This window comes from Chlamydotis macqueenii, chromosome 19, assembly GCF_036417535.1.
Source record: "Chlamydotis macqueenii isolate bChlMac1 chromosome 19, bChlMac1.mat, whole genome shotgun sequence".
Lineage (NCBI taxonomy): Eukaryota > Metazoa > Chordata > Aves > Otidiformes > Otididae > Chlamydotis > Chlamydotis macqueenii.
The window spans coordinates 9,187,038-9,202,524 of record NC_141574.1 but is presented as its reverse complement, the minus strand read 5'-3'; the positions used below and the strand labels follow the sequence as shown (position 1 = coordinate 9,202,524).

At 44.1% G+C, this 15,487-nt stretch overlaps 1 protein-coding gene across 4 annotated transcripts in view; it reads right to left on the bottom strand.

Moving 5' to 3' along the window:
* Positions 1-15,487, bottom strand: part of LOC104476461 (SPNS lysolipid transporter 2, sphingosine-1-phosphate) — a 136,103-nt gene that overhangs the window by 67,910 nt on the left and 52,706 nt on the right. For all 4 annotated transcript variants that reach the window (XM_086763112.1, XM_086763113.1, XM_086763114.1 and 1 more), the window contains exon 3: positions 3,685-3,821. In XM_086763112.1, coding sequence (XP_086619238.1) covers positions 3,685-3,821 — 137 coding nt within the window. The remainder of the gene's footprint in view (positions 1-3,684; positions 3,822-15,487) is intronic.

Genomic DNA, 15,487 nt, shown 5'->3' with positions numbered 1-15,487 from the left:
AATCCTGTGCTAATATAAACTGTCAAATCACATTATCTGACAGAACTAAAAAGTGACCTTTTCAATATTACCCCAGTCTCATTACTCCTGATTATTTTCTTTAGTTAGATTTATCATTAGCTATTTTTATCCACAAAACCAAGTGGATTTATGGAATTATTCTCTGATAATTGTATTTATTTGGGTTTCTTATTTTCATTTGTTTTAAAGGTAATTTAAGAACTCATGAAGAGTAACCAAACATTTAGGTATCTATGTGTCCTATTTCTCTTTTGCTATGCATGGAATTTGTGCATTGTTTTCCGTAACTATCACCCCCTGTATACTCTAGAACTATCCTTACATTTTGGTCTGACTTTCTTTTTTTCCCTGTGAGAGCTTATTATTTCATTATTTAGTAGCTACTAGCACATGAGAGATTAATCCTTCATTTATTTGACAGTCATTATCCATGTTAAAAGCCCAAAGATATTTGGTAATAAATAACTAAAGCTATTTTAATAACTGGTTACAAACCTTAATGCAGTGCTCTCTAGCAGCTACGTGTCTACACAGCATGTACATCCTCCCAATTCCCTGTTTTATCTGCACGTTTTCAGTCACTACCTTTTTAACTTAAAGAGTATGAAATAGCGTTTAGATAGTATCTCAGATGAACTGTTTCATTGTGCTGCAACCCTTTTTTGCAGATCAAAATCCACCTCTCTGAGGTGGTTTCTCACTCCACGTCCTTTCCTTGCCACGTGGGTATTTCTTTATTGCGCAACTTGACAGTAGGAGAGAGAAGAATTAGCATGTCCTTTTCTGTCTACTTGCTTGCACAACAAATTACAATCAATCTAGATATTCACTCAAATGGTAGCATTTTCATTGTTCTCCTTTAAGTCTCCAAATTTTAGCCAGGAACTAATATTACCAAGACACCACCAAACACCTTTACAAATGGCATGCCTTCAGAGTCCTCCAGGTCCGTAGAATCACAGGCTGGTTTGGGTTGGAAGGGACCCTCAAAGCCCACCCAGTCCAACCCCCTGCAAGGAGCAGGGACACCTCCAACCAGATCAGGTTGCTCAGAGCACCATCCAACTTGGCCTTGAATGTTCACTGTAGCTGCTTTCTGCCTTTGTTAATCTGTCTCTTTCCACTTAGACCCCAAATGTGAACCCTGCTGACGTGCACTCTATTTAGTTACACAGTGATAGCATGCATGAGGCACTAGACACTGTCAAAATGTGAAGAAAGGCAATCCCTGAAGACAGTTTGCTATTTCTACTGAATGGCTCTCATTTTTTGCCTAGTTCAGTATTTTTGCTGTTGCCACATAAAGGATTTTCCTGTATAGTTTTTCAATGGGCTCAGACTCTACCAACTTGCTCCTCCCAGCCTTGTGTTTTCATGTTGACTTGAATGTGAGTACTTATCTACTTACAGTACTCTTACTAATGCTTTTATTTGTGCCACCAAAGAGTTTTTCATATTTCAGCTCCTAGCCTTCCTCCCTGATAAACACATACACAGTCTTAAAAGAAAGAAAAAAATAATTACGAGAGAAGAGCTAGTGTTTTGCTCCTCAAAAGAATCCTAGAAGACAAAGATCAGGAAAAATGCCTACTTAGTCACTGCACAAAGAAAAAAAAAGCTGTGTCAGCTCTTCTCTGACCCTTTTTCTCATTAGTGCTTCCAAGAATTCACCTTGTTCAGCGTGGCATGACTTCCCAACTAGAGATCACGCCTCCAAAAAGGGTATCAAACTGGGAGGGATACTATGTGAAGTTAGGACTATTCTTACGGTCTTGCTCAACTGCTGCGGCCACTGGGTAGAGCACATCCATACAGCAGCTGCTAAACCTTCCATAGTCTCCTGGAGTTGATAACAAGAGCTGGGCATGAGACCTCTAGCTTCGTTGGTATGTTTTCCAGTAGAGCAGAGGATCACAGTAAAATCACGACAAAGGATTTTTCTCAGTATTGGGGTGGGGTTTGTCACAGGTTGCAGTCTGGGTCCAGAGTCAGCACTGATGCAAATCCAGGAGGAATTAACACAAGTCTGGCTACTTTGGTGTTGTCTCTCTCATGACTTCCAAAACGTTCTGTTTGGATTCCAAACACAATCCTGCTTTATAAACGTGATTCTCCCTTTCTTTGGCTAAACATATGCCACTGCCATCCTGAGCTCCTGGACACTGACGACCATATATATTAATCCCTTAACTACTTCAGCTATTAAGTCCAAAAATCCTTAAGCTGAAAATCAACTCTGAAAACACAGATTACATCAGTCCAGTTCTAACGTTCCACAGCTTGCAACCTCAGGACCAGGTCTACTGCAGAGAGAACAATGAGAACCTGAGCACGAATGCACATCCTTAACATGAGAAGTGTTTATAAGCCGGTAATCGGTTCCTTCATAAAATGCTTCCCTCTTTGGGCTCCACCCACAGCTGCTTTTGCAGAATGTTACGAAGACAAATTTAAAAAATAAAAATAAAAAAGGGAAAGAAGAAAATCAAAACACCGTCTTCATTTTAGATGGGAGGGAAGAGATGCTTCCTGGCCAGTTATAAACCCGAACAATTTACTGAGTTGGACTTCTACATTTGGCCACATGCATTTTTCTTTAGAAAAACAATCAATCCAACATGAAAGCCAGACAGACACGTGACTGCTGCTGCCCACTTTAGGTGGAAATTCTCTTTTATTAGAAACTGCGGAGCATGTGTGTGGGCAGCAGGGAGTAGGGCGGAGAAGCGGAGAGGTTTAGGTTCCTGGTTGTCATTCGTTAGGCGTGACCACAATGCTGCAATCTCCGGAACGCAGCTGGACAGAGAGGATGAGGAATGCTCCTGCCTCCCTTAGGGGAATCAGTCTGATGACGCTAGGAGCTGTGATTTGTCTCTCCAGGAATGTTGCCACCTGCAGCAATTAAACCTCCTCTATAACGTGATTTAAACAAGAGGATATTTTTCCCCAGAAACTGCCAGATCATTGTTTCCTCCAAGTGCCTCTGACAGACAAGAAAGTTAATGCAATGAAGAGTCCTCAAAATGGGGCTCAGCGCAGGTGAGGGATGCTGTGCATAGCTTGACAAAATTAAGAGAGCTGACAACTTCATCATCAGCTCCCAGAGACATATCCATCAATAAGCGTTAAATGAGTTGAAACCACGTCTAATCTCTATGCTGTCACCCACCTTCATGGCCTTTGTTGGACGTAAAACAAAGTGCATGCATAAAACCACTGCTGGATGCATTCTGTCATTCCACATACCACAAGCAGGCTTCCCAACAAACTCCAGTGGCTTCTGTTCCATAGCAGAAGACAAGAGAACCACTATATAGCGATGGATTTTTTCCAAGTCTTTTTAAAAGCCTTTTAAAGATTCTTTAAGATCTCCCTCAAAACAAAGCCCTTATGTCAACAGAAACTCTTGCCTAGGTATGCTCCACCTGTTACTTTTATGAACACACACGATCAAAGAATGACAGCTTTTACAGCTCAGAGAACACAGTCACACGGATCACGCTTCCACCACAAAAGGTCAGATAATGGTACATGCTATATGTTAAATACACGAGAGGCATACGTTCCCTTTGAGCACACTGCGATGAGGAGTGGGGAGTTTTTTGGGAATTTATTGTCCATCTTTTCAGGACACCATACAAAGTGCTTTTGCGAAGACCTTACCTGCTCTGTGATGAAGGAGCTTGAAAAAGTGACAGCTGACCAAAAGAAGATCCCACAGCTGAGAATTATCTTTCTGTTGAAACGGTCACCAAGGTAACCAAAGATAGGCGCTGCAACCATGAAACTACAGATGAAAACTGCAAAGGAGAGAAAAAGGAAAGAAACATTTAATAAACATCAGGCAAAGAACAGGAAAACTAATTTTCTGCAAGCCAAATCCTCTAGAGAGCAGTTCCATTTAATTAGACATTCTGCAGCCCTGGCTTACGAAGTTCTGCAGTCTGATAGGCTTTCAGAAGTCAGCGTTTCCTTAATCAAACAGATTTTTCATTCCCTAAGAAACTTCAGACCAGTGAACTCGTATTACATTCGAAAGCACCAGCCCCTCACAGTCCGCTGAAAGCTCAGCATCCGGGAATGGGCAAAACCAGGACAGAATAAATGAAGAGCTGCCTGAACATCACTGAGAAGGTGAGGTGGAGGTTGGAAGGAGTTTCAAGCAAACAGAAAAGAAGCCAAGAGCTCCTTGCAGCAGAGACCAGAGAGAAAAAGGCCACAGAAATGGAAGTTCTTTCATCCTTCCTAGTGGTATCTTAAGGCAATCATGGAACAGTGGGGAAAACCAGTTAACACTACTGTCATCCTTCTGGCACCAGCCCTGCAGTTAGACAGAAAGCTGCCATCTCCTCACTAGATCCTTTCACGAGCACTCAACTTGCATTTAACCCCATCAGTGAGCAATGATTTCACTAAAAGAAAGAGTTTTAACCTACAAAGCCCTAGCAGGCCAGGAATGTCCTCTTGTGAAAGACTACAGGTTCACCTTTCCCCTTTGCTTCACGCCGAAAAAAGTTCCACAGTATTAACCAAGACCTTCTGTCAGGTAGGAATGAGGCTCTTCACAGAACAACCTCTGCAAAATCTCCTCGACTTCAGCGTTCACTCCTCCAGCCTAGCTCAAAGCAGCCTGGCCAGTGAAACCACCAAAAGCACCTGAAATGAGGCGCTCGCACCATATTCACGATTAAACTGGAACTTGGCAGGAATTGCTAGATTTTAAGCTGATTTATGCCTGGCTTTTGTCTGCCCACATTAGAGATTTGGCTAAGAGCAACTACATCAATTTTACCGCTGCGTAGTATCAACTTTTTGACTTTTATTGACTGACGGGGTTCAGCAAACCCAGAAGGATTTGGGTGGGACACCAGCATACCTGGAGAACCCTCTTTAGTCACGGAGTTAGGACTCTCATTAATTATTGAGCAGTTCCTAGAAGGCAGGCTGGACTTCTGGCACTGTCTTACCCTAGCTCTCTACTTTTAATTGTATAAAAGGGGTGGGGGGGATAGAATATGAAAAAAAAAAAAAGGCAAAAGCAGAGGACACACACCCCTTTGGTTGGAATGCGTGCATAAAATTAAAGTGGTTAAGAGCCAAATGATTAATTTTTCATGCTGATGATAGGTGATAGCTCAAAAAGATGCAGAATGCTGAACTATGAAATAATCTGAATGTCTTTTCTTTTTTAATATATTAAGATGTCAAAGCTGCTTTATAAATAATACATAGCCATTTGCATCTGTATTTTGTGAACCATATGACTGTGCGTAAGTCAATTTTGCACTGCGGTATTTGATAGGAATTACAGATTTACTGATTTTACATTTAGAGTAAAATAAATGGAGATAATACAGAAATGTTAAGACATTAAAAGAACCGCATGCAGCATCACATCACACACATTTCAACAGTAATGCTATGAACAACGCTGCTGTTAAGCTAGCACATAATCCCTACTGACAGACAGGATGCTCAGTCCCTGCATCTGTCCCCAAATCCTAATGCAACCAAAACCTCTTAAACACAACTACGAGCCTTTACGCAGTGTTTTCATCTCTGGTGTGTTACAGAGGAACTACACAGCCACTCTGGAAGCCAGCTTAGCACTCTGTCCCCAGGAAACCAGTCCCCTGGGAGCCGGTGGGGCTGGTACCTTTTCGGAAGAGCAGGCAGCGCGGGCGCAGAGCCCGGCTTTGCCAGGCAGGGCTGGTGCCCGGCTCCAGCACAGGGCTCTGCTCATGCAGGCTCCCAGCCCTGTTAGCTGGCGCACGCAATGCCTGGGGCGGCCAAGAACCCAGCGCTCTGCTGAGCCAGGCACCCTGCTCGCTTGCAGGACAGGGACAGAGTAAATGCCCCTTCCTACACAGGGGCACTTTGTCACCATCACCCTCCCTGAGCTGCGCATCCCTAAAATCCTCGATCTCCAGTGGATTTGGCTCTGGCAGACCAGAAGTGGCTTACAAATCTTAACTCTGCAAGAGTACATCTGCACTGGCCCCAGTCCAGCAAGACACTTAAGCACACGCTTATATTAAGCACTTCAGAGTCATCAATTCCGTGATTAAGTGCTTTCCTGAATTAACACCAAAGTGCTCGGCACCTTGCAAAGCTGGTGCAGCAACTTGGCACGAAGGATATCTGACTGTTTCTTGGGAATGAGACACAGAAAATGACTCTGACTCGTACAGAGCAGTGTGCCCATTGTGATCTGACCTTACCCTTGGAAGGACACTGGAATTCATTAATCTTAGAATCAGATATTCTGCCATTTTTATGATGTAAAGAGACATGAAGCTAAGAAAGCTTCTAAGGGAAAATCAGAAACATCCAAGTCAGCATGCCACCGTTTCAAATATCGAATAACACGATTAATTAAACTTTGAGGGTGTGATCCAGAATTCACATTAATCCGTGGGATTATTAGCTTCAATGACCTCTGGATGAAAAATACAAAATCTAATTCTAGAATTTGGGCAAAAGCAGGCAAAAAGCATAATCCTCCTGTTTCCAATAAAACAAACACCAAAAAAAGATCACCCAATGCTGTTCCAACAATATATACCTTGCCGTTACTCAAATCCCTTCAGAGGATTTATTTTTGGAAGATCCTGAATGGAACGGTGAGCTTTGTCACCCGTAAGCAGCTGACTTGACAGCCGCACAAGGTGTGAAACGAAAGGACAAGAGAACCTCATAAATAACAGTAATGGGACACAGCTGTCAGAATAATAAATGCCATTGATATCAGAGTATTTATGACCCAAATATGCATCACAGCATTGACTGACTCAAATAAATGCAGAATGTGATGGCTGTGCCGTCTGTCAAAAGGATCTGCGCGTTACAGGCATGTCCCATGAATCAATTTTTGCCATTACTCCTGCAAAGGGCAGAGGCGGCTCCTGAACCATGACTGGGTGGGAGCATAGAGGTGAATGAATCTCGGGCGCGTTACCAGCTGGGATGGAAACCCCAGTTACGCTAGACCAGGAGCTGAGGTTCTGTAAGCACTGAACACAATGAAGGAGAGATCTTATCCAGAAGACAGAAAACTGTCAGCACATTCAGTTGGAGAGAGGGGCAGAGGAAACGTGATTATTTGTAGCAAAAGTGGGCCACCAAATAATCCCACAGAGGGATGCACTCCAGCAAAGGAGCCTGGCACTTGTGCCAGTCTGTTCCGATCTGGCTCCTCTCCCCTCTTCCACAGCATTTTCTGCTCCTTGCACTCACCCACTCCCCAGTCAATAATCAAGTGACACCACAGCAGCCACAGCTTCAGCACAATCACTGCCACTAATCCTTGACATTAGGAGAGCACTGTAACAGAGGCTGGCATTTAGAATCACAGGATGCTTTGGGTTGGAAGGGTCCTTCAAAGCCCACCCAGTCCAACCCCCCTGCAAGGAGCAGGGACATCTCCAACCAGATCAGGTTGCTCAGAGCCCCAGCCAACCTGGCCTGGAATGTTTCCAGGGATGGGGCATCCACCGCCTCTCTGGGCAACCTGGGCCAGTGCTCTACATCTACATTTCATCTGCCTCTTCCCAGTCAACAGCTCCTCTTTCCATTTACACTTAAAGCCACCTCAGAATATTATCAGCTCTTGAAGAGATGCACAGTGCAAGCCAGGGCAGCTAGAAATCCATTGGGATTTGGGATGAGCTACTCAAAGGGCAGTGATTATGTTTGGAGCGGCTGTGGGCAGGTATAGCCAAGTTAGTCACATTATTGTACGTCGTACAGCTAATTCCTCTCGGTAAACGATCTCCGATAGTGCCAGCAGAAGTGGTTCAGTCCCAGCACTGGGTGGAGCTGAGATACATTTCTGCAGGAGCAAATTATTGTGTGAGCAAAGGATGAATAAACAGACACATAATGCATGCCATTGCAGCAGGGAGGTTCTTTTAAGTACAGGTGTTTTCAAAAGGGGATTCCATTTGCCTTTATACCTCCCTTTGTGGCTTAGCCGCTGAAATGCCGACTGCGGTGAGCGTGCAGGAAGGGTATAATTGCCCAAACAGGATGGCTTGGTGTCTATTTCTGCCTCTGAATGCCTGTCCCACCCTGTACAGGTGCACAGGCACCTTCACAGCCAACATTGCCCAGCTTTTTCCGTGCATGGCTGGAATTACAAAAATGTGCAGCATAAAAAAAAAAAAAAAAAAATCATACACTTCCCGCCCAAACACCCACCAGAGAAGGAAAGCATCCTTCCCAGCCTCTATTGCCTGCTCCATGTGCTGTAGCTTCAGTCATCTTTTCCTCCAAACAAAGATTTACCAGCTTGACTCTACAACTGTTCCCCGAAACGGCTCTGACCCATCAGCTTTCCACCCCCTGACGCCAAAGGTGCTGTTGCTTCTGTCTCACTTGCTCTTTTCTTACATGGACTGATCAGCTCTTTGTATCTGAGAGAGGGGCTTCTCCCGCCAGCGGGCCATCCACGTGGTATCACTGAGAAGGAAGAGAGGCACCGACACAGCCACAGAGGCTGTAGTTCCTCAGTTACTGGAAGGCTGAGAGGATCCCAGGCACCTCCAAGAAAAGATCCCTTCTTTTTGACTTCAAGCACACAGGGTTTATTTCATCCTACCAGGAATAATGCTAGAAAGGTTCAGGTTCAGGTTCAGGTAAAAATAGTTCGCTCGCTCTATGCAGGGATGCTCAAGAAGAAAAAAAAAGGGGCTATCTTTGAGCTCTGAGTCAGCATGAAACTGTACATACACGGCTAATTGAGTGCTGACAACGTGTTTGGCTCTGTGGAAGGCAAATCCAGTCTCTGCCTCAAGGGACTGCCAATCCACTTAGACACAGCAAAGAACTATGTTCTGTGAGGTTGTGGATATTTTCCCAACAACAAAATTCCAAACAGTGAGAACACCTAAACACCCAGCTCACTCTGGATGGATCATTTTTGGGCGTGTACCGTACAATCCTGCTCTTTCTGCACAAGACACTGCCCTCCTGGCATTCATTCCAGCCACTTCTACTCCAGGGACTTTCGGTCATGAACGCACGTGTTACCCAAGCCGCTTATGGGACCAGCTGCCATCTCCCTGCCACGGTGAATGAAGACTCACCCAACAGCCCAGCCAGCCCCTCTGTTTCCAAGACTTGTTTTTACAATGCTTCACTTTTAATTTCATTTTCATTGTAGATCTATGCTGTAATACTATGACTGAGCACACACATACACAGCACATTTAATCACAGTGAGGCTTGGGACTATTTAGAAAGGAAGTTAAATATCATTAATTTCTACTTCAGGGCTAAGAAAATTAAGACACAGGGAAGTGACTTGCCCAGATGCACTACAGACATCTTGAACCCATGCAGGTCTTCCAGCTTCAGCAGTGTCCTGTTTACAGGAACATATCTATGCTAACGGTATTTTTGAAGGTTTACAATTAAAAGTTATTTTTTTTCTTACAGCACCATACAAGCCAAGCAAGAATAAAGATTCTTTCATGCTACTTATCATTGAACCTGAGAGTTGAGACACAACATGGTGATGTGACGAAGGCAAGAGTGGTACTGACCTTGGGGCAATCCGAGGCCCTGGGAAATGTCAGCAACGTGATTTAAAACATTCATCCGTTGATGGAGATGAATTCTTACAATACAACTGCTTGTACAAAATACCACCCTTCAAATCATCACCATCACAAACTATACGACAGGTACACTGTTACATCACTCTCCACGTGAAATTTGTTTTACTTCATTTCTAATTCGACAGCCAACAGATGGATCATGCTATGCGTTTTGCCAAGTGCAAAACACAAGATCACCGGGTTCCAGACTATCATGCAGACTGGAAGTTGCTGACAAGCGTAAGGAGCTTTGAAACACACCGTCAGTTCCATATGTCACACAAAGTTGCCATATACTCCATATACTGACAGCATCAAACACACGAGCATTAAAAAAAAAAAAAAAAAAAAAAAAAAAAAAGCCTTGAGAGCACACCAGCTCAATTGGACTCAAGTATACCAACGTCTGGTTTGGACGTGCCCTGAAATGCTCTCCTAGAACAGACCACAGTACAAGATGAAACAGAGAATTTCATAAATGTCTCATTCTTGTGTGCTTGTGTCTTCAGCAAATTAACAAGGAGAAAAGTAGTGCTTTAAAAGGTTTGGACCTAATTACTCACACTGTTTGCGTTTCTCTAGTCTCTCTGTTCAGCAGGACACTAGATTGTGTTTACCTCACCGCAGATGCCACTCATCAGTATTCAAGCTCCAATCTTGTCTTCTCCACAGGGAGCATGCTGCACCATGAGGTGCCAGTTTTTTTCCTTAGAGCAAGCTGATATAAAATATAAACAACATGTTTGGGATGACTATATACATACACATTTGACACACACATTTACATTGAGCAGGCGGCTGTTGTACGATCCCACTCAATTTTATTTGCTGTGACAGGGTCAGAACCCAGTTACAAAAACACAGTTATGAAGACAGACAAGGCTTGAACACAGCTTTCCTGGCAAGTTCATGATTGACTCAACATCACACAAGATGCTGCCCTGGGATGGATTCAGTACTGATAATTCCACTCCGTTTCCTCACTGCAGAAATCAGATTTTTCCAAGAGTTAGCCTTTATATTCCCAGCAAAGGATATCCCAAAAGCTTGCTTTGTTCACCTTAGCCAACAAGAATAATTGCTTCAGCACGAACTGCTGGGAAATCCACTCCTTGGAAACAGAAAGTGAGAGAAGAACAGCCAGAAATCCAGTCCAATAACACAGTAATGCCATCAGAGCTTTGGGAGGAGCTGTGTTGGGCAAAGAGTGGTCAAATACACATAACTGCTATCAAAACTGTCGTGCACAGCACGGTACGGCATTGGTCCATATAGCGGTGAGGACGTGTTACGGGTGTGAGAGATATTTCACCCTGTGTACTGCTGCACAGGGATGGAAAAATGTTCCTCTTCCATCCCAAATGCCTAGACAGCAGCTGCAAGAAATAATTCAAAAAAAAATGAAGGCTAAAAACGGAAACAACCCTTACACGAGTACTGTCGTCCACAGACTGGAGTCCAATGGCCATGGCAGCTCCTGACGTGAGTAAGCTTACAGACAGAATAATCCAAATGCAAATCAAACCATTAAACATTCAACTCAACAAATCCATCTGCAAGTACTGCTGCATGTCCAGTGGGGGATGTAAAACCACTGCTGTAAGACATGAACTACTGTCCTTCTGGTCCTCTCAAGAGCCCACGTGAAGGGCTGCTCAGAGGATACAGGACAGTCTGATCACCACGAGCGAGAGGTGACTCTAACCAGTGAGCTGCCAACCGCCGACTCTGGCACCGCTACCACCCAGCTGGACAGACACGTGCCCGCAACCAGCGGTGTTACTGCTCACGACCAGAGAGGGACCCAGAAATGAGCAGGCAGAATGCACTGCAGAGAACACCCTGCTGTAATGTACACTGCCTCCCACATAAACTTAAACGAAAGACAAACAATGTCTCCAGCCCACTTTCCACAGACCTAAGCCAGTATCTCTATAAAACTCATCGCTCTGTGGTCCTCACTTCCAGGGTCCATAGCATGCCAGCACTCCCCGAAGAGCAGTAACGATGCTCCTCTCACAAATACTGCTATAGCCCTTCCAAGTCTGAAATCAGTCTTGGTTTCCTGATATAGGCAGTCAGAGTTGTAAAGGCCAGGAAAAAATGGCTTTGAATTAAAAGTCAAGATCTAAAACAGCACTCCCATTTTTCACTTTTTAAAAAATTAATTTCCAATATTATGCAAATTGAAGCTACGTTTAAAGATTCAGCCATTCATATCTTGCTTATTGCTAAAGCAATTGAGTAGAAGTGAATAAACAGTTAGTATTTCATAACCATCTTCCACATCCAGGGAAGTCCAGTTCTATCATGCCATACTTCAACATTTTTTATCTAAGTGTACAGTGGAAAAGCTAGCATTTTACTGTGCTATTCAGTCTCTCTGGATGTCCAGCAAATTTACTTGAAGCAGAAGCTAACCTGCTACTAGATTAACTTTTGAACAGCTGTACACAGACAACATAATTTAAAAAGAAAAAAAACCCAAACCCACCTTTTGCTTTTCACTTTGGGAATTACAGTGATTACATTACCATTGTTTGAAAGGGATTTGGGCAACCTGAACATCAATAAACCAGTTACTGTGGTCCTAGAGATGCTCTTCGTAATGCAGCGCTGCGTGCAGCAGCCCAACGGAACGGTTTCAGCGCCCAGCGTAGGGTCCACCGCTTGCCTTGTGCCTAAACTGGCGCTTGCCAGGCCTTCCGGTGAGCAGGTTCTGGGAGACCAGCAGATAGCCAGCAGCAATGAACAGCTTGTGCGATGAAATAAATAGTGGATTTGCTAGCAGAATGTCTTCTGTGGCTACATAGCGTGTTTGATTAGGGGATTAAAATCTACTCGTGAGAACAGCTGAAGAGGAGCAGACACCACTTCTCCCCACCAGTTGAGAAAAAAAATGAAAATCTTCACAACTGAAGGGGGCAGGAACAGAAGGCTGTGGTAGAGTTTGCTTTCCATGGCAGTGCCACACAAAAGGCACTCAAATCATTGCCCAAGGCAGCATTAGATTGCCCACACTTAGCAGCAGAACCCAGAACGTAAGCTTGTCTGTCAGTGTTTCAGCTCTGCTTTTGCACTTCGTAGTGTTTAGAAAGGAATGATTAAATAAGTCAAGGCCACTTTTGTCTTATGGCCACTTCCACTTTGAGTTGTATTTCTGCAAAGTGCTTTCAGTGTGGTTTGATTTAGACTCGTGACCAACATCGACAGAAGGACTCCCACGAGGTTCACCAGGCATTAAAGCTGAGTTTTTTGTTTAGGTACAACTGCTTACGAATCCCCGACAGCAGAGATCAGAACCTCTTTACCAGCAAACACGTTTTAGTGCTCCTAATTTTGCTGCATCCTTGTAACATGAAAGGTTATTACTGGGGAAAATACAGAGAGCATCAAAAAGGATTGTCAAAATGATGGAAAAGGCCCTTTTACAGTAAAACATTAAACATACTGGGAAAGAAACAACTGATGTGGGATACAGAAGAGATCTAACACCATGAGTAGCACGGAAAAGCAGAAAACTGAATCACCTATCTTAGAAGATTGACCAGGTGGCATCAAATAAGATTGGCAGCTGCAAAATTCAAAGCAAAGGAGATATTTCATGAACAAAACTTAACTAAATATTGGGATTTTATCACAGGGGGCTATGAAAGGTCAGCGTTTGTGTTATTTCAAAACAAGACTGGACAATGTCCTGGAAGAATACTAATTTAGGGACAGTTAAAGATAACTCCTCTGGTTCAGAAAGTCCTTAACTATCCCGTTGGCAGGGTATACCAGTGAACTGTCACCATAACCTTGTCCAGTTCTTTTATTTTTTTTCCATATATACATGCTATTGATGACAAAGACTGAATAATATACCAAAAGGACCTCTGGTCTGGACTGGTACAACTATCCCCACGTTATTCTGAAAAAAAAATATATATATAAAATTAGGAAGACAAAATTGTATCTGCATCATTTCCATCAGCTTGATTAGGTAATGGCTTACTGAGTATGGTATTATTGAGTTGCATCTAAAATTATTTCTAAAAGCTGAACATAGTTCACAGTTACATTTCTAAAACCACAAATGACTTCACCTAAGCACACACACGCTCACAGGGTAAAGTAAAAAGTACCCAGTCAGGTAACAGAACCTTCATCCCCTTGCAATTTCTTCTCCATTTGACTTAACGGACCGTTTGAGAACTGTGCAGGTTCACACAGCGCAGCAAAAGGACATGGTCCTTCCCGGCTGCAGCCTCAGTGCCCACACGATGTGCGACGTGGGTCGGTTTGCCACTGTGCCATCAGTTGCAGGGAAACTTCATTACCTTAGCTAGCCAATTAGGATGGATTTGCATTCATTCTGCTCAATCCCAAACCAGGCATGAGGTCCCAGAGGTACCGAGCTTGGTCAGGAGCTTTGCAGCACTGCAACATCATGAGTGACACTGCTACAAGTCTGGTTTTGCCTCAACACGACTAAAATACACCTAAAGCAGTCCCAGCTGCTCTTGCAGAGACAGCCAGTAACGCTCCCGGCACTCATGACAGCCTGCAGGTGAAAGAACAGCAGTTTTGCTTTACCCTTTCTGTGCAGTTTTTCAGGACGTTCTGCACCCGTGCCACCCGTGAGCTTCCAGCACAAACGAAGCTCCAGCCGGGAGGAGGGCTGCTCTCGAGAGCCGGGAGGACGAAGCTCATCCAGGGCTCAAGGCGAGAGAAAGGGGTCTTGAGATACAATAGCAGCACATGCCACAGCCATGTCCACAGAAGCCTCTGGAGCCAAAGGTGAGAACTTTTAGATGAGCCAGTCAGTCTTGCCCTGGTGCCATCCTAGAGCTGTGCAGCCATCAGGAGAGCAGAATCAGGGGACTGCTGAGGACTGACAGCTCATCCCGTACCCTTCCGGCAGGCTCCCCGATCTGTGGCACACACGTGGCCAGGAGCACGCCAGTTTCCTGAGGGCAGGAGCGGCTACAGGCAGCTTTGCCCATAAAGCCTTTTTGACCAGAGCGTGCACTCAAATACACCAAGAAATGACAGCCTAAAGCTGACAATGCAGAATAATCTAAATCCCTTGATCCCTGAAATCTGCACTGAGTACCATGAATTAGCTTTAACAAGCAACAAAATACTTTAAATCTGTTATTCTCTTAATAGAATGATGCATCATTTGTCTCTGGTATAAAGAGAAATAATGTTCTTGGTTTCCAGTTTGAGATAGAGGGGGAAGGCTGTTTTCATCCTGAAATGAGATTTACCATCCCTCTTTACAACCGCACCACTAATCCTGCATCCTACCCCAAGCAACATTTTAATTTCAAATAATTAACCGGTGTGCAATAGGAGTTATTGTGCCTCAAAGAGAAATCCACCTGGAAACCTGCTCCCTGCAGCAGTGAGAGAACAGGGCAGAGAGGACACACTGAGTACGGTGTATTACTCATGCATGAATTATTTGCTCTGTGTAATTTACTAACAGTAGCAGTTTCCTAAGAAAACAATGCACTAGGAAGTGCTTCCCCTCCTCTTTAGAGTGGAACCAAGAGCTTCTCATGCCATGGTACTCACGGAAAATTGCTAAAAGCAGCGTTCATCTGACGTATTCTGATCCCAGCACTTTCCTCAGGTTTGTTTGGGTTTGTTTTTAAAAGGAAATACAAAAATAAATGACTACTCCCCAGTAGGAGTGCCTTGCTAACCTCTGCACCAGAGCTCCCAATAGCTGCTGGTTTCATTTCCAAAGCGGGAGAAATCCTGCAGCAACCAAACACGTATTTCATCAACGTGCCGTGCGGACAGCGAGGGCGCAGGATGGCCAACTCGGTTACCCTTCCAGTTCAGCGCAAGGCGTTTGGGGAAGGCTGGGGCAC